This window comes from Bombus terrestris, chromosome 3 (assembly GCF_910591885.1).
Source record: "Bombus terrestris chromosome 3, iyBomTerr1.2, whole genome shotgun sequence".
In the NCBI taxonomy this organism is placed as follows: Eukaryota; Metazoa; Arthropoda; class Insecta; order Hymenoptera; family Apidae; genus Bombus; species Bombus terrestris.
The window spans coordinates 18,951,853-18,970,793 of NC_063271.1; the positions used below are offsets into that span (position 1 = coordinate 18,951,853).

Consider the following 18,941-nt stretch of genomic DNA (forward strand, 5'->3'; position numbering starts at 1 on the left):
CTAGTTTAGAAGTTAACATGTTATCACATTATGGTCATATTGCTCACATTTATAATTTTAAATATGTTATTATATAATTAATATATTATTTATAAACACGAGGCATTAGAATCGTACATCTCGCTGTTTCTTTCAAGTTGAATAAGTTAATTACAAATGTAAAAAACTATTTAAAGTACAGTTAATTAGACAATTTTCCTAAGTAATACCGATGAATAATTTAAGTGAATCTAAAATTTATATATAAAATATTCTAAAGAATAAACAAAGTACTTTGAAGATTTAGTTACTATGTAATTTATCTATATTATAAATAAAATGTATGAAGTTTTAATCTTTATTTATCACATCAAAATGTATTTGAAGTCAAGTTAATTATCTCGACCTTCGATATAATTTTCAGCTAAATAAAAAGTAAATAACCCATAATGTGTTAACTGCGTATCATATTAGACATTTATTTTCAAATCAGGTACTTTGAGTAATTGAGTTAGGAGCTTCAAATGCAAATGCAAAAATATTATTTCTTATTAACTTTTTTAATGTTCGTATATGCGTGAATATTTTTGTATATTTATAAAATCGATTAAATATTATAGTTATAATTCCTCGTTGTATATGCTCGAACTATCGTTTAATAGGGAAAGACAAAAACAGACACAAGATTAGAAATCTGAAATATATATGATGTTTATCAGTATTATACACTTGAAGATTGTAATGCATTAATACCTACGTGTGTCAGAATTTGCAAAATTCTACAAATGTATTTTCATTATAAACTTGTTCAATCCCGATTTATGTATATTTATTAACTGGTTTATTATAATGCATAGCCTCTATGACAATAGAAAAGATCAGTAACCAACCCCCTTGACGCACTGTACACGTGCATTTACATACGTGATCCCATAACATATTTGTGGTATACTTCTCTAAACCATCAACAGATATTCTGTATATTGTTAGAATCATAACGATTGATACAATCACTCTCTTTAGTTGTATAGCGTACTACCAATGCGGTATAACGGTATAAATTATCTTCTCTGTTCAAAAACTTTGAAAAGATATTCGCGTGCTACTTATTTTGTCACTGATAAGGTTATCGAATAATATTAAGATTGATCAGGCATAAAAGTCTGGACAAAAGAAATGTTATCTATAAAGCGAATGAATGATCTTATTAAATTTTACAATTGCACTTATTGGCAAAGGAAATCAAATAAATATTTTTAACAATAATCATATTATTATTTAATATGGAAAAAAGCGTTTTTTTCTTTTCTTTTCTACAATTATACTGATTTTATATTCGCATACATTTCTTTTTTTTTTTAAATTTAATAAAGGAATTTTTGCTTTGTTTTTTCTCTTAATTCATATTGTAAAATACTTTGAAACATAAATAAGTGAATCTGAAATATGTATATTTATGAAAATTAATTATTGGCAGCTTTTGTCTACATTCAAAGCTGTTAAAGACAATCGTTCTTTTAAAAAATGTTTTTGATAACTTATTATAAAAAAGTATACATTCGTGACATCATGCATTTGTTAGTGTTTCCGTCAATTTGCATTTCTTTAAATTAATGTTTAATTAACAAAGGAAGGAATATATATAAGAGGGGTGACTTCTTTCTATGAACTAAATGAAATATTGAGGATATTTGTACTAAAATCTTGCAACTCCTGTATTCATCTGCCATAAACAGAATAACAAAAGTTGATATCTTTTTCTACAGCCATTGGACTTTATCAGCATTAAAAAAAAAAGGCCATTGTATAAAGTAACACATAATATGAAATGGACAATTAAGTCGATCGATTGCAGGAATGATAAAATGACGTGAAAAATACAATCGGTCGCCTTTCTTGTGCATTATATGAATATATTCTGTGTAATGGCCGTTAAGGTGATCCAATTTTACGGATCTAGGACTGTTGGGAAAACCAGAATTGTTTAACCCCTTTAGTGTAAGTATTATAGTAAATTATAAGTTACAAAAAATTTTCTTCGGCTTTGTCCTTCCTTTTGTGGTAAATCTTTTTCTAGGTAGTGTCTTCTGTGCCAAACCACGACATGAATGGCTTCCTAAAGGAGAAACATCAAAGACAGTCTTTCGCAGACTCATCCTCTCCGCAAATTTCTGGTAACGCTGTCGTTTGGCCACATACTAAATCTGAGATACTTTTAGCTTTTACCGAGTGGCCGAAGGATTTTGCACAAACGCTGAAATCTTTTGTCATTTCACTGATCTCATTGCTCTCCTGATGGTCACATGTACTTGGTAATTTAATGGTTGACATGGGGTATATATTATCACCAAGATTGTTCTTACCAAAAGATGCGAGTGAGGATGTAGTTGACGTGGTTGTAATCATATTTCGCGATTTGTCGATTTCCATGTAGTATTCCTTAAATAAATTAAATTGTGCTGTTCGTTTTTTTCTATATTCATAAGAATATAAATATTAGTACTACTACTAACCTTTTCCGTATTCAAAGAATTAGTAATTTGAGGTTGCGGTGCACAACTTTGATTACACTGTGCCAAAGCAATTAGTGCCTTTTGATTTTCTCTTGCATCAACCAAAAATATACTTTCTTTGACTTCCTTTGCGTTGTATTCATCAATTCTACAGATAATATTAAATAATTATAGCATATCTTTGTTCATAAGTAAATAATTCACGTGCTTGAAGATTACTCACTTGTCATAAATTACTGCATGCAAACCAAGTTTCTTTAAATGTCGAATTGTATCTTTATCATTATTGTCATCTCCCCAGCAAAAAATGATTAAACCAGCATCCTTTACAAATTTAACTTGTGACGGATCCCTAAGAATATCTTCGGTATGGACATTAATTCCTAAGATATCAGCTGCTAATGCATGTCTAACAGCCATTGGCACAGTTTGACATCTTGGATCATGATAAGTAGGATATTTTGAGGTAATGCCTTGTGTCAAAAATACTACCGGATACTTATTTTGTTTAAGACGGATCATGGCACAGATATCTGGATTAAATGATGAGAAAACGATTTTCCTATCTCCCCCATATTCTAGTACGACTTTCAATATAATATCCAAATATAGATTGAGATCGAAAGGATGGTTAAGCTCGAACGTGCCATCCTGTGTATATAGATTACGATTTCCGTAAGAAAATAATAAAAATACTAAATAGATAAAAAAGTAAATTTATTACTTTTACCTTTAATTGCATAGTCCATTTAATTTCAATATTACATCCGACATGTTGTTCTAATTCTTGTAATACGGTCTGAAGCGTTGGAAAAGGCTGATGATCTTCTAAATCCTCATCAAAAAATTTTGGATTCTTTTCTCGACCTTCAGCCACATGATAAACCTGTAAGAAAATTTTATTTTGTAAAGGATTTATAAAATAAAGCACTTCATCAACGTAACTCTGTTAGATCATAAAAAATTGGTAAAAGTAGTACAATGTTTGATGTAAGAGACTTTTTTGAAGCCAAATAAAAGCAAACACTCTGGAGTCATGTGAATATAGTAAATATATAATATCATGGAAGGCATGATATTATCTACATGCTGTGATAATGTGATTTTTTATACATATTTTCGATGAACAAGTTCGCGCCCCCGTGCGGAGGCAAATACGCACAGTCAGAGGGGAATGAAACTGGTGAAAGATTATTAAAAAATGATCTTTAAGATTTTTAAAGCATTTTTGCAAAAAGATCATTTGGTGATATTACATAATAGGTAAAAAATATTTTTCCATTGAATTTACATACTTTGATGTCTTATAGTATCAAGATTAAGCTTTTAATCCAAGCATAAAATGTACGATATTGTGGTACAATGATGTGGTATTAAAAATTAATTTTAGTTGGTTTTAGAATAAATTTTAAACAGGCATGCATCGAGTTTTTTAAAATAACTAATTTGTTATATATTTTGGCGACGAGTTAGGCGGCGCAAGCGGTATGAAAGCTCACCAGTTGGTTAACCCCCTGCTCAGCTTTATCAACGAAATACAGCACCTTACCCAACGAGTCCCACCACGGGTAATAAAAATCCTGTTGAATATTAAAAAGAGAAAAGTACGAATAGGTATGTTACACCTATAAATTCATGATTGCATGTCTGTGTATCTACATACGATACAATCCCTGAAGTAACTGATTTCTCCTTTAATACAAAAAAGGACATAAAAAGCAAGTTATTAATACGCGTAGCAGTTTTAATAAGCCGCATTCTATGTGATTAATGGTAGATGAGAAATTATATTAAATGCACTTTATTAACTTTCTAATTGATTATGTAATTAAAAATATATAGTGACTTATTATTAACATTCCTTAATAATTAATGAAGTTAATGCTATAATATTCTTACTTATTTTTTGTACACACAATGTTAATTATTTAGTTTATATTATTCGTGTATTAGTTGTTAACAAATTAAGTGTAAATAAGGTTTTTAAAAAGTTCTTCATGTTGTTGAATTGTGTATGGTTTATAATAAAATAAAAAAATAAAATCCATTAAAATATTAAAATCTGTAAATAACTGTAAAAGTGAAACTACGTATATGATGTCAGAGAAAATAGCATAAATTATTCAAGTCGAAATATATATAGAATCAAAGTAGTTACATATTCATGAAAATTACCTTCAACAGATGTAACTGCTCCAATGTAAGGTCCTTAACAGGTATTTCCAACATATCCATAGCTTCTATTTGTTTCTTGCGTTTTAATGAAATAGATACATAGAAATCGTGGTAAATAACTGGTATATGGTCTTTAGACAGTTGGACATCAAATTCAACCATATCAGCTCCATGATATGATGCAGTCTTTAAAGAAGCTATTGTATTTTCACGTACATTAGCACAGCTATAAATAAATTGCAATATATAAACTTCAGCTCTAGGCTTAGATATGACAACACCAAATTACATATTAATAGAAGAATGCAAGATAATAGAAATAAAAGAAAAAGCATTAAAAAGAACAGCAAGATATGAGAAGAAAGTCCTAGAATCAAGAAAGGAATTAGTAAAGGATTGTATAAAGGAAAGAGAGAGAAACTGGGGAAATGGCCATGAAGGGAAAAGAGCAAGAAAGAGAAAGAAGAGACTAGAAGAGGCGAGAAAGCGAGGGATGTAGACAGAAGCAAGAGATGAGCAAGAAAAGATGACAGCAGATCAGATTATAGAGGAAAGAAGAAAGAGAGAAGCAGAAGAGAGGGGAAAAAGGATAAGGGAATCCAAATATAATATACACTATGGAAATATAGCCAAAGAAAAATTACCAAAGTACCTAGAAGGGAGGATGAAGTGGAAAGACAGAAGAATACTGACAAGATTCAGATGTGGAAACGAGATCAAAGCAAGGGAATACTGGAAGGAAGAGGGAGAAAAAAGATGCAGATTATGTAAAAGGAATGAAGAAGACCAGAGACATGTAATAGAAGAATGTGAAATAACGGGAGGACCAAAGGACATAGGAAAAGTATTAAATGAGACGGGAGAAGGTTTAGCAGAACTTAAAGCAATAATAGAAAACAGAAGGGCAAACGACAGGAAGGATGCAAAGCAAGAAGACTAAAGCACAAAGTTGCAATAATTTTTTAGTCATTAATGATTAATTTGTAGTTCCTAGTTTTAGTTTTTAGAGAATAGAATAACTAAGGGAGTGCAATAGAATACAGTGGAAAAGAGGGGAGGTAGATATATAAGAAAAGAATTAGACATAAAAGATGTAAAACCGAAAGTTCGTCCAAAGCCGAAAGGCACGGATTAAGCAACAATAAATAAAATAAATAATATAAACTTCAGCTCATCTAAATAATTTCTAAAAAATGTTATCTTTTTAATAACTTTAAAGATATTAACATACTTCTCTGTTTGAAAGGATGTACCCAATCCTCTGTGTCCTACATCCAAGCCAGACCACCGTTGTTCCCAATGTTTTGCATATGAAATATTCATATCCCATGGATAATCCGGAATTGATTTTATTACAACATATTCCACTGTAAGTTGCCCTAAAAAAATATATGTATAGCAATTATCAATAATATTCAATACTAAAAGATAAAAAAGATAATACTATACCAATTGGTCTATGTTTTGTGCTTGTAATTGGTACTGTTAGAAGCCCAACACTGGACTGTAATGTGCTAGGCAAGATGTAGCTGAAACCGATATGACTTGGTGGTTCTCCTGGAAAACATCTTGAGCTGTACACGTAGTAGTCCACTAAGTATGCCTGGAAAAACAATTTACTTAACATACATGGATAAATACTACTATTTATAACAACACCAAATGCTTGCATCAACATTTTTTGCTCATCCATTATAGAGCTTGCCTCAATATTAATTAACTCCAATGATCAAGGAAATATGAAAAAACTTTTCTTGTGAATATGTATCTCTAATCTGAGAAACAAGTAAATTAGAGATTCTAATGAAATGTGGTAAAATTTTATGGCAAATTATTAAAGATCCTTGACCACTAAAAATCGTAGGAATTAAACTATATCATTAAAGACATGTGTACATCTTTTGCTTTTCCACAAAATTCTGTTACTTTTTTGGCAGATTCAAATAATTTGTAGGCAAAAGCAACAAATTACTAGTGAATGATAAAACAAAGGGCGATAATTTATTTCCTACATAATCTAGCAATGAACCAGACCAATAATTGCCAAATGCTGTACTCTGCCTGATGACGCGTATCCCGCAACACCTGCCGATCATTCATTATTAAATTTCGATATCAAGTCTGCAAGGTTTGTAATTCAGATTCAGAAGATTCTGACAGCTTAGTCTGGTATTGGCCGCGCAGCGGTGTCACGTACGGTACAGTAGAGTTGGTCAGAGCTAGAAAATATTAGTAGTACACTAAAAGGATATAGGAGTGATGGGAGCCTCACCATTTTCGACGCACACAGATGGATATGAGGTGTGACAGCGTTGACATCTCTAAATTCTTGGGGTTTTTTAGGATGACTACAACTCACGTAAACCGATTTCATACAACGAATAGAATGCATAATTTACATGATAAATATTGTCAAAGTCCGATATTTTAGACTATGATAATGCAATGCGCTTTAAAAAATTTTGCGATTTACGAGAGATTAGCCTAAGGATAGGTGCGGTAGGGCGAACGACAATCAAGACCATCATATCTCTGTGTGATGTCATGTGACACAGATGTAAAGTGGTAGACGATGCTTTAGCATCGATACATCAGATTGCATGTTAGCATCATCATTTGCACCAGAGGTCTTGCTTTGTACAAAGCTGACGGTTGTCTTCGTTCCAGGCCAGTGCGCGTGACATCGCTTCTGGTTTCCAAGGAGGGCAATAGCTGCTGAACAAGTTTAATTATCTTTTACCAAGTAATTTGAACAAGTCGCGAGAGAAGACGTGGCCGGCCTACTCGTGGTCTACTGAAAACTCACATGGTATGGTCAATGCGTATCTTTAGTGTGTCGAATTTTTTATATGAATTACCACTAGTTCGTAATTTATTGCTCTGCCACATCTACAACTTTTATTAATCTTTCTCATTCATTATTTATCTGCCACTTAATAAAGATGTACTTTTGTCATTAAAATTAAGATGTCAAATCAAAAGAAGACATATTTTGTTCTTTGATTGTTTGTATGTTTTTACAGTTAGCTTATATATTACTGAAGACAATGCCTTCGATGTCTCCATCTGTAGACCTATCCACGACGAATAGGCTGGTTTGAAATAAGTATTGGAGATCTACCCTATGTACATAATACAATGTCATACAAATTATAAGTAATGCAAGCAATAAATACCAACCAATGGTTATTCATTCAGTTGTGTATTTACTATGATTTCTTGATGAGGCACTTCATATGATTACTTACGATAGTTTCAGGATATCGAACCGCGACATTGAAGATAACAAATTCGTCTTCATTATAAGCTCGACCAAATTGCTCCTGTATCTTGAAACAAGCTTCTTCATCATTCATTGCCTAAAATTATAACAAGAATATATTATCATAAAAATAAATATGATAATCATTGATTTTTATAAAGAAAACGTAGTAGAATTATGCATACCGCAATTTCTGTAATACTAAAGGCAGGTTGATCAACAACATCTTGTGTATCCATAGAAAGACTATCATCTACACAATCGCCACCAAATTGTTGCAATTCTAAGGAACTGTGCCTAACTAGATTTACAGGTGTCATCTAAATTAAAAAAAATTTGTTCTAATTCTCAATTTTTAAATATTAATATACAAATATGTAATTTTAAAACACACCTTAATGTGTACTTTCCTATTTTGTAGTCTATTCTTCCATAATTTAATTGGATTATTAAAAAGCTTAAATTGTATCACAGTTTCATCGGTCAACCAGCCCCGTTCAATTTTACAGTAGCCGTTGTAATAACCGAATTTATCCGGATCTGGCAATGTGTCACTAGTAAAATTGCTAGATGCTGTAACAAATTCTTTTACTTAATGTTGCAATTTATAATAAAAATATAATTTTTTAATTAATTAATCTATATAAAATATACTTGATTACATACTGTTCTTTTTGATAAAGCGTGGTGTCATATGAGTTTCCCATCTACGAATGATAAGAGTTTTGGCCGAATTTTTAGTACCATTAGATTGACAGATGACTGCAACAAAATATCGAAACTCTACATCAGCATCGATGGGAAGTGCAACCTTTTGCGAAAATATTTGTCCACCTCTGAAATTTACAAATTTCATTTATTATATTTTAAGTAAAGTACATGAAAAATAAAATAGTATAAATCATCATGAATATCTAAATGTTTATCTTTACTTACTCATCATCTACATCACCAAATGAATTATCTCCAGCATTGTCATGTATATCATCACTATAAAAGTCTCCACTACTGTTGTTATCAAAAATTGTTGGAGAATCCCGACTGCCATGTTCTTGTGACAATTGAATTGCCTGGTTGTGATTCCAAGCACCCAGTTCAGGCAAATTACCCACTACATATAAGACTTCACTCTTTTCTAATTTATGTACCTGATTAAAATTAAAGATAATTGAAGTTATTCTAAAACTATTGGTTTAACGAGTAACAATACTAATATCAGTACTAATTACCTGGACTCTAAAAATCCAGTCCCTTTTAGATCCCCTCATGTCTGATGTATGTTCAGTTGCCACCTCGATGAAGTTAGTCTCACGTGGTACCTCTTGCTGCTTGTATTGCACCCCCTCTTTGTTCTCTATAAACCATATCCGCTGCATATTACTATGTTTTCTTTTTGTCACTGTTTTTCTCTTTCAATTCTCTGTGTTTCAAGGTGTGTTCAATTCACATCAGCTAATTTTCTGTAATAAGGGTCTTATTGTAAAGAAGATTTTAGAATAGCAATCAAATGGGATAATTATTAGATAGATACAATTTTTATAAAAATCGATTTCTGTAAATTCCTTTTATAATATATATTATTATCGAAAATAATATATTAAGAATTATTCTTTATATTTAATATGTAGGATATTACTTAATATAGTTTTATCACTTTTTGATCAATGTAAATAATTTTTGGAATCTAGTAAGCATTATCAAAATTTTAAAAGAACACTCAAATGATTATGTATACAATTGTTAAATTAAATCCCAAATATGAAAAATATTGGATTTTTATACATTTTTTAGAACAAAGTTTTCAGATCTTTGATATATGTATATTTCATGTATGTATTGTATGTATATATGTATATTATTTGCTCCACAAATATACATATTTTTAATATGTTTAAATCATTTTATTTATTTATTTAGAGTTTATAGATTTTATTAAAATGTTATTAATGTTATATTTACTGGGAAGATTTAAACATGATAATATTAAAACAAATTATAATATATAAGATAAAACACTGTGTTATTCAATGGTGAACAACCTTCAAAAGTGAAAGCAGGAAAAGAGAGCTTAAAGAAATAAATTTAAAATATATCATTTTGTGATTAACTATTAAGAATAATTTGACTACCATATATCTAGAATTCTTTTTTAATGCAGAAATTTTTTCATAAATAACGTAACTTTATATAGAATAAGTTTTATAAAATATAGTTTGGGAACGAAAATAAAAGATAATTTTACGTTTTGCATATTTTTAAAGCAGTTGTAGATTTCTGATATTTTACGAAATTGTTTGCAAGATAATTCCCTTTGTATTAATACATAACAATAGTAGATTATTGCAACATCATAAATACACTAATACATTTTGCGCTAGTAAAATATAGCATAGTACAGTGCAATGCGATAAAATATAATATAAAAACCGCACCAGCACACACCAATACATGAAACAAAAGCGAAACATCCAGCACTCTTTTTTCAGTAATGAAGGGAACAATTTCCAGATTATTCAATAATAAATGCAATATTGAATCTGGAAAGCACATGTGTTAATAGTATATAAATATTAGCAAATGTGAAATAATTTCTGTGTCATGTCATATGTGAGTTTCGTATAATGAATAAAGCAAACCTTCTAAGTCGTTGTCAAATCACGATAATACAGATATTTTCGTAATTTTAATAGGAAAACTACTTATATGGAAATACACTGATGTAAGAAAGTTTGAAAACAGCTTTCAAACATGTCGGAAACGAGGAAAAAATAGAAAAGAATTTGGTTAGTGAGAAAAATGTGAAGATACTCAATCTCTGTTTCGAATTGATTTTGGATATTAAACGGTATCATTTCTGAAAATTGTTAGTTTACCTATTATATCGAAAAATTTCGGTGGGTTTTACTCGTAAAGTTTGATTGGCAGCCTGGTATTCACCTCGTACAAGAATGCGTGTTATTTGACGAATGCCCAAGGCAATCGCTCTATATTTTTTAACGAATTTGTCATAATTCGTCTCTTCACAGCACAGCACAACTATTTTAACTGACACGAAACGACTTACACGAGTGCAGCACTACACCTTACACCGCAGTAGTTTTTCTTGCACGAATGAAGTAATGGTCGATTTGGCAACGCCGTGAACATGGAAGTGACGACAACGATGGCTCAGTAGAACCTCCAATTCAAATTGATTAAATTTATTGTGCTTTGAGAAATTTATTATATACCAATCTTATTTAAAAATACATATGCATTAGTAGTAATATTACTAACTGTACTTCTTAGTAAGTCAAAAATATTTTATACGATGCAAATATATAGATATCCTTATTTAACTGATGTTTCACAAAATTTCGAGTAGTTACTTCCTGTCCGCCATACTGTGGCGAATACAATAAACGATATATTTATCGAGTAAAAGTAATTTTTTATATTATTTTTCTTCTATCTATACTTTTGTACAATATTCCGAAAATAGAAATTTTTTAATAAACTATTTCGATACGGATCGTTGTATAAAAAAATAACATTTGAGTTTCGATGTCGTACCAGTTCATCTCCATTACTCGTAAAATTTTCGACGTCTCTTTCACATTCACTTAAGAACTTCCGTTATTGCCATACACGGTATGCAATAAATCAATGTTCAACTTTCAAAGACTTTCTATCAGAATGTTACATTTCCATCGCTAAATGCAATAATTTGCACACATCAATTTTGAACGATATACATACTATTGAGGACAATACCTATAAAATGCGCTACATAATTTCGTTACCTTAGCTGGAGGTATCGATATATGTGTAGGGATAGACGAAAATCATACAGCAGCATTTAAGGTTCTACTGTCTTTTCTATTTGGTATAATAATAAGTATATATCTCTTTTTATTCTTTTATTTCCTTTTGTTTTCTCATGAGTAGATATAGATATGACAAAAATTTTAACACATTCGATTGGAAGAAGGGTAGTAGTGACAACAGGAAAACACTCGTTAAAAAAAATCGACCATAGGGGAACTAGAATAAGAGTAACGACGCATTAAAAGAGGAAACTACTCAATGCAAAATGATGTGCCAATACTATAACTACTTATCTTTTCGCAACTGTATATAATAAGAACATTCAATTAATTACAACTGGTAGCTATATGTATATGAATCAAGCACAATCATTACCGTTTCTATTTGGTTTCCAATATGTGTTTCAAACATTAGAATGTTCTTCTGATTTTTTTAAATATTTGAATTAAATATTTTTAATTACCATTTTTGTCTATACAATGTTTAGTTTTTTTAATTATTTTATTTAAAATAATAAAAATGTGACAATTTACATTGCAATATAAATATAAGAACAATAATATGAACATATCTGTGTATTAAAGATATCACGCTACGTTTTAACGTTTTTAAAAACGTGTTAATAGAACATATTTTTGCTAAATCATATGTTTCTTGGATTACATCTTAGATTACACCTTAGAAACAGATGTAACACTGCACCATATTAGAAAATGTAATAGTCATCCAATGCCAGACCTGATTCGGCTTCGAGTTTGACTATTAAAACGTGAAAGGTGTATAGGCGTCATATAGTAGTATATAAATTTAAGAATCGTATAAAGATAGAGTCATTTGTTATCAAATCGTTAAGAATTGCAATTTGTTGGTTCTAAATAACTTAGAATATGTTCCTGACGATTATGAAATATATTCGTGATTTGACTTGCGACTTGGTGGAATAAGAATAAGAAATTATGATTATAAAAGAATTTAATTTTTCCCTGAAATTTATTGTTCTATTTGCTTTTTAATAGCAAAATTTCTTCATGGCTAATAGCTAATATGTCTTATATATCAGAAAACTACATTCTTTTCATATCTGTTATTTTGGAACTTCAACTGATAAGTGAAGAAAGTATATACGCAACATCGTTCCTTTTCTTTTCTTTGATTTATTAGGTCATCCCATAAGTTCGTGCCGACTTTTGTGTATACATTTCATGTGTCGATGTATAAACATACGGCGATAAGGGACCAATGCACTTGAAAAATGGGAAGAAGTTGTACAACGAGAGGGGGATTACATTTTTTCATGAAACTGAAAGGTATGTAAACGATCTTAACATATATAACCGCTCGAAAAACGGAACGAACTTATGGGATGACCTAATATTTGCTATTTGTAATTATAAATTACCTACAATTATAGCTATAAATAAATTTCGTGGACAAAGTATACATTTCTTAAAACGAATGTTTTAAAAATTTTTCGTTTAGATATAAATAGAATCTATATTCTAAAAAGATTAAAAATTTATAATATCCTTAATTCTGGCAAAACTGTCTGCTACAATACTTTGAAATTAATTATAGTTAAGAGGAAGTATATTTTACTCTGATATCACTTTTGCAACAAGTAAGCAGTAGATAGCGTTTCTATTTGTTTAGCTATTAAATCTTGAATTTTTGATTAATATAATATTAATCTGATAAATATATTTGATTTATGCTATATGGATAATATCGATCATTTTCATATTTAATATACAAAATTTAATCTACACATTAATGTTAATATCTACACATCTCTTATGAAATATTCATATTTTTCAGTTTATATTATTAAAATGTTATATATATTACATTAAAAATCATATATAGTCATTAAAAAACACAGGTATCTTTTAAAATTTATATTTTACGTAACCAGGAAAATCTGGATCCCAACTTGCGAGCATTTATACTTAGAATTTCTACTTGCCAACACTTTTGCACGTGCGATGTGTATTTTTTAAGGCCAACGTAATTTGATGAGTTGCAAGAAATTGTCTTAACAAAAAATATTTAAGAAAATATAATTGCGCAACTTCTTTTTTAAAGATTCTTTCAATAAAATTTAAGGTTCGATTGCTTGTGACGCAGTAATGTATTGGTATAAATGAAGAAATCAATATCATTCCTTCCTCAAAGGTATTTGCATTATACCTATTAAACGTATTCTATGATATTAAATTTAACATTTCTCTTATAACATTACTCATAATTAATTTGACATATAATGTATATATTTTTTAATTTTATGAATATTGTATTTTCTGGGAGGATTATTTTTACGGAATCTAAAAATGAACTATCGTGGGACGCCATCCATTTTTATGATACAAGAATTACAATTTAATTTAAGCAATATGTTCTTTATGTGTTTATTAATTTATGGTATATGAAAGTTTGAGATTTATTTATTGTTCAGCTGATAAATCATGTATAAACTCTCGACTATACGTATGATAATAATGCTACCTTACTTCAACTTCCAAGAAAAAGTGAATTCACAGAATGTAAATCTATTTGTGAAAACATTTTTGCTTAAAAGATGTCCAACTAAAAGAATATTTTTTAAGAATTATTTAAGTCATATCTTTCACAGTAATTTATATTTATTTGACAGAAGTGTATCGTTGAAACATTATACTATTATGCTGGTTTTTAAGAATGCTTTTACTTTTTGCGGTATAAAGGAACATTACGATGTCGGATATTATTACGTATTTAGATAAATGTATAAATACATAGCTATAAACATTTATCAGATGTCATTTTTCTCTCTACTTTGTTTTGTTACGATTTTAGTTTTCTCAAAATTAGATGTTTGAATTATCATCATTTATATATTAATTAATTAACATATTTTTATTATTTGTATACAAATAATTCTTGACATGAGTTCAACGACATAAAAAACAATAAATGTTCAAGGTCTCACAAGGTCGAGAGCGACAAAAATAATCTAGAATATTTGCAATGTCGTTCCATTGGATAAAAATATTTGTCTTTAAAATGATTTTCAGTTTCAAAAATAACTTTCTTGAATTCTGTAAATTATGGTTTTGATATATTTTATTACGTTTATGTATTTCAACAGAAGAAGCTTTAAGAGAAATTGCGAATATTTAATAATTCAAGTGTCCTGTATAGAAATCTACGTATTTGGCTGCAAAGCGCCAATTTTTTAAAAATAAGTATTCTGAAATAGAATTTAAACTGGATATGTATAACGTCTATTATTTGGACACAGTTCAATGTTTCTTTAATACTGTTGATTGTTGATCATTGAATTCAAAATATAATTCAAGATAAAAGAATATCATATAAAGAAAACTAAAAATAAAAAGAAAATAATGAAAATTATATATGTAGTTAAGGATAGAAGTTCTATATATTTTTATAGTTAATAGAACGATAGCATGTGCTTGATCAATTATTTCAGTATTACCCTGTATAGCTTTGTTCGATTTTTTGTCAAGGTTTTTAGCGATTAGTGTTTAAATATTTTACGTTTTACGATTCTACAAAAAGGATTCATTTCACTGCTTGTTTTCAGCAAACAAAAAATTTTAGTTGTGTATCTGAAAATTTATTTTCATTTACTTTCCCATCATATAGTTCATATTAGACAGAGTAATGATCAAGCGTTGTGAAAGTCATGCTAAGTTACTTATCGATCTGTTCGAATCATAGATATATATACTGGTGCACACTTAACAAAGATGTAAAAAAGGCCGCTTAAAGAAACAAAACTAAACATGCAATTATTCCGATGCCATTGTTCTATTACCATTGACACAAATACACTGTACTCGTAATCGTTTATACATCCATTTTTTCATTACTTTGCTATTGTTGCATGTAATTAGCGTCTAAATAAAAAAACACTCCATTTCTTTTTCTACAAATAACACTTCACAAATAATGTTTCACAAACGAATACTCAAAATATTTTTTTCTCAGGCTACTATTTCATTGCATGATTTATAACTATCGTGATCGACTTAAACATTCAATATCAATTATTCAGTGGAAGATCAAAATTACAAGCAATCATTGTCACATCTAACCAAACAGTTATTCATTAATTAATAAATTATATGTATATTTTAAACTATACTCATTATTATTATTTGTAACATTAATATTTTCTTAACTGAAAAGTTTCTTTTTTTTTTGAAAATATTTCATTAACTATTTATAATTTAATAAATTATATATATTATTACTTTTGTATTGTGTGTTATTACTATTATCATTATATTATAAACATCTTTGTATTAAAAGATATATACATTTCCTAGGGATACTAAAACGCCATCTGTTCATGATTTTTCTTGGATCGCCATGTTTTAAGGTTAGAGGATAAAGCGCGCGTGACATTGTTAATTCGATTTGAAAGTTTTTCTGTATAGCATATAACGCTAGTCGCTCTTGTGCAATATTTGCACGTCATGAAATTGCACATTCTCTTAGCACGACGTACGTCATTCCACAGTTAGCAGGGAAATTATGAAAAATTATACGAAATTAATGTAAACATAAAAGCTGAAAAAGTTATTTGTGACAATTACTTGCAATTATACCTAGAGTAGTAAGGAAAGTCGTTTAACAAAACAATTCTTGTTTAACTAGAAATAAAAAGAGAATGTGTTGTAAGGTTCAAAGTCCATAAAAAGATTGATTTATTTCTCAATCGTCATTATAAAATCCATAGTTACATCACTTATTTGTCGCGACATTTAATTAACTGAACCAACCAAATTATTGTTTAATTCGTTTGATATAGAAGTAGAATTGTTTATAAAATTATTATTGTTACGCATTGTTCGATGAGCCACAAAATCGACAATTTCATTTTTATTCGTGAAATCTTGCGAAGTTCCGGAAGATTTTAGCTTGTATTAGTGTATTTCTATTCCTCGAATTATTATGTCAGGTTGAGCAATGTAAAACATTCAGCCGTATTTCTTTGGTAACACTCATTTTAGTTGCTATTTTTCAACGAAATCTTGAGGCAATTTCATCAAAAACTGCGTAAAAACGGCGAATACGTCCTTTAAATATGACATAGACGAAGAATTTATTAAAAGTAAATTAAGATTATTCTCGTTTAGACAATGTATGTATATGATATAATTGTAAATTTTTACAATGATAAATCGACATGTCACATTGACTCATCGACTGCGAACTTTCAATTTATTGTAAAAGGATTCATGTGATTTCATTGTACGGTTTCACGTATGGTTTCGTAGTGACGAACAGAATCAATCTAATAAAGATCAAATCAGTTAGGTTGAAAACTGATAGGCAGTAGGGAAATATGTACATCAGTCGAGCGATCGATTCGAGAATTTATCGTTAACGTTCGATAAACTATGGATTTGTTCGTACACATCACGGATCGGTTTTCATTTCACGATCAGAGTCTAACTAAGAGTGAGTTTCACGACTCTAAATGTCGCCAATTACAACACGTGATAAATAGGAATCAATTTGCCGCTTACAGTCGGTAGGAAATAACTTGAATTTTTACTTTAATGTACGAACGGAACATGTGAACGGTTAATCGGCGGGGTTAGCTTTTTGGAACACACCTTGAAGATAAGTTGACGCAATCACACGGTCTGTCACGTATCAAAAACCAAATGACCGGAAAACATTTCCGTAACGATATTGTTAACGGTAATAAAGTGTAATGATGCATCATTGGTACTCACGAAGTTTTGTCACGTGCTCTGTATCAAGCTTTTCTTCTGGTGGCTATCATAGCAAGTGAACTAACTACAAAAAGTAGTCACACAGTGTTTCACAGATGAATATATAACGTGTGCGCACATCGCGATGATAAAATTCCTACAAATGTTACGAACGCAATTATAAGCGTGTAACAAAGACAAAAAGACAAAAAAAAGAGAGAAAGACACAACGATTTGCCTAAACACAACAGACAACCTTTACCGTCGTTGAAATACTACTGACTGTTGGAGTCGGATTTCAATCAGGTTATGCAAACCCTACAAACCCCCACTTTTCTTCTCCTCTTGTATACCTACGCACGTGACTCTCCGATATGGTCAACATCTATGTATACAGGCTCGTGTATACATATGTATATATGATGTATGGACGTGTCACACGATTTTTGTAGTACACGCGCACTATATTTTGGACTTTATTTTATATTTTTTATACTTTCATATATTTTATTTTAATATATTTTCATATATTTTATTTTATATATTTTATTTCATTTATTTTAATATATTATATCTATATTTTATATTTTGTATAATTTTATATTCTAACTATCGTATCCATTGTATGAAGAATTGCAATTTTTATTCAAATTGATTGTAATTTATTCTACATTAATGTGTAAAGTAGGGAGAACTATTAATGCATAATACATTTTTTATTTACAACTTTAATGCATTAGTGTTAGTGTATTGCATTAATGAAGGAATGAACGAACATTTTCAGAAGAATATATCATATTAAAAAAATGTTTAGAATGGGATATTTGTAGAATTATCATTTCTTTGTAAAGAAATATTTTATTAAGAATAAAATGAGATAAATAAGCAACGAAATGTTAATTATTATATAGCTATTTCTTCTGAAATAATTGAACTTTATTTATGCAAGTGCAATTGTACTTGTACTTAACATTATGTAAAGTGTTCGTCGGAAAAATACTCACCACTGATAATTAACGATCAAAAAGTATTTTATAAATCTATAACCTTGATATAGGGAATCATTTAATTTGTACAATCAAAATTAGTAGGTAAACTAATTCAAAGATGAGGAAATTAGAAAGAAATGACTATTATTATTTTGTATTCTGTTTTATATAAACTTTATTTATAATGTATAAAAATTTACAAAAATAAATTGATATATAATACACTACATAAAATCATACTTTTTTCTATCTAATCACAGGATTTCCGATTGTTTAAGTGTTTATATAATTTGAAGTACATCTTTCACAACCAATTTTCGATTTTTATATACTTACATACTTATCAAGAATAATCATTTTTTACATTCCTATTATTTTCTAATTAATGAATTCATACGCATTCAATTAATGGAGTTTTAGTTGCATCTATGATGCAGTGAACCATATCATGATTATATTGGTAAATAGATGCTATTGCTACATTATT

The 18,941-nt window shown here is 29.4% G+C and overlaps 1 protein-coding gene across 11 annotated transcripts; it reads right to left on the minus strand.

The window, feature by feature from the left end:
* Window positions 1-665: 665 nt before the first annotated feature.
* LOC100645227 (glycerophosphocholine phosphodiesterase GPCPD1) lies at window positions 666-17,767 on the minus strand. Of its 11 annotated transcripts, none has more exons than XM_048404547.1 (16): window positions 10,803-11,061; window positions 9,159-9,389; window positions 8,866-9,077; window positions 8,596-8,765; window positions 8,324-8,514; window positions 8,115-8,249; window positions 7,916-8,026; window positions 6,117-6,270; window positions 5,899-6,046; window positions 4,668-4,893; window positions 3,992-4,072; window positions 3,223-3,378; window positions 2,716-3,143; window positions 2,493-2,640; window positions 2,343-2,418; window positions 666-2,240 (listed from the first exon to the last, which is right to left on the minus strand). In XM_048404547.1, the coding sequence occupies exons 2-16, from the start codon at window positions 9,303-9,305 to the stop codon at window positions 2,110-2,112; spliced, it is 2,514 nt and encodes an 837-aa protein (XP_048260504.1). In that variant the 5' UTR covers window positions 9,306-9,389; window positions 10,803-11,061; the 3' UTR covers window positions 666-2,109. The 11 variants fall into 11 exon arrangements, with proteins under 11 accessions (XP_048260504.1, XP_048260505.1, XP_048260499.1 ...); XM_048404552.1 differs by having other exon boundaries at window positions 2,063-2,271; XM_048404548.1 differs by lacking the exon at window positions 10,803-11,061 and adding an exon at window positions 17,487-17,767 and having other exon boundaries at window positions 666-2,418; window positions 9,159-9,283.
* Between the last annotated feature and the right edge of the window lie 1,174 nt (window positions 17,768-18,941).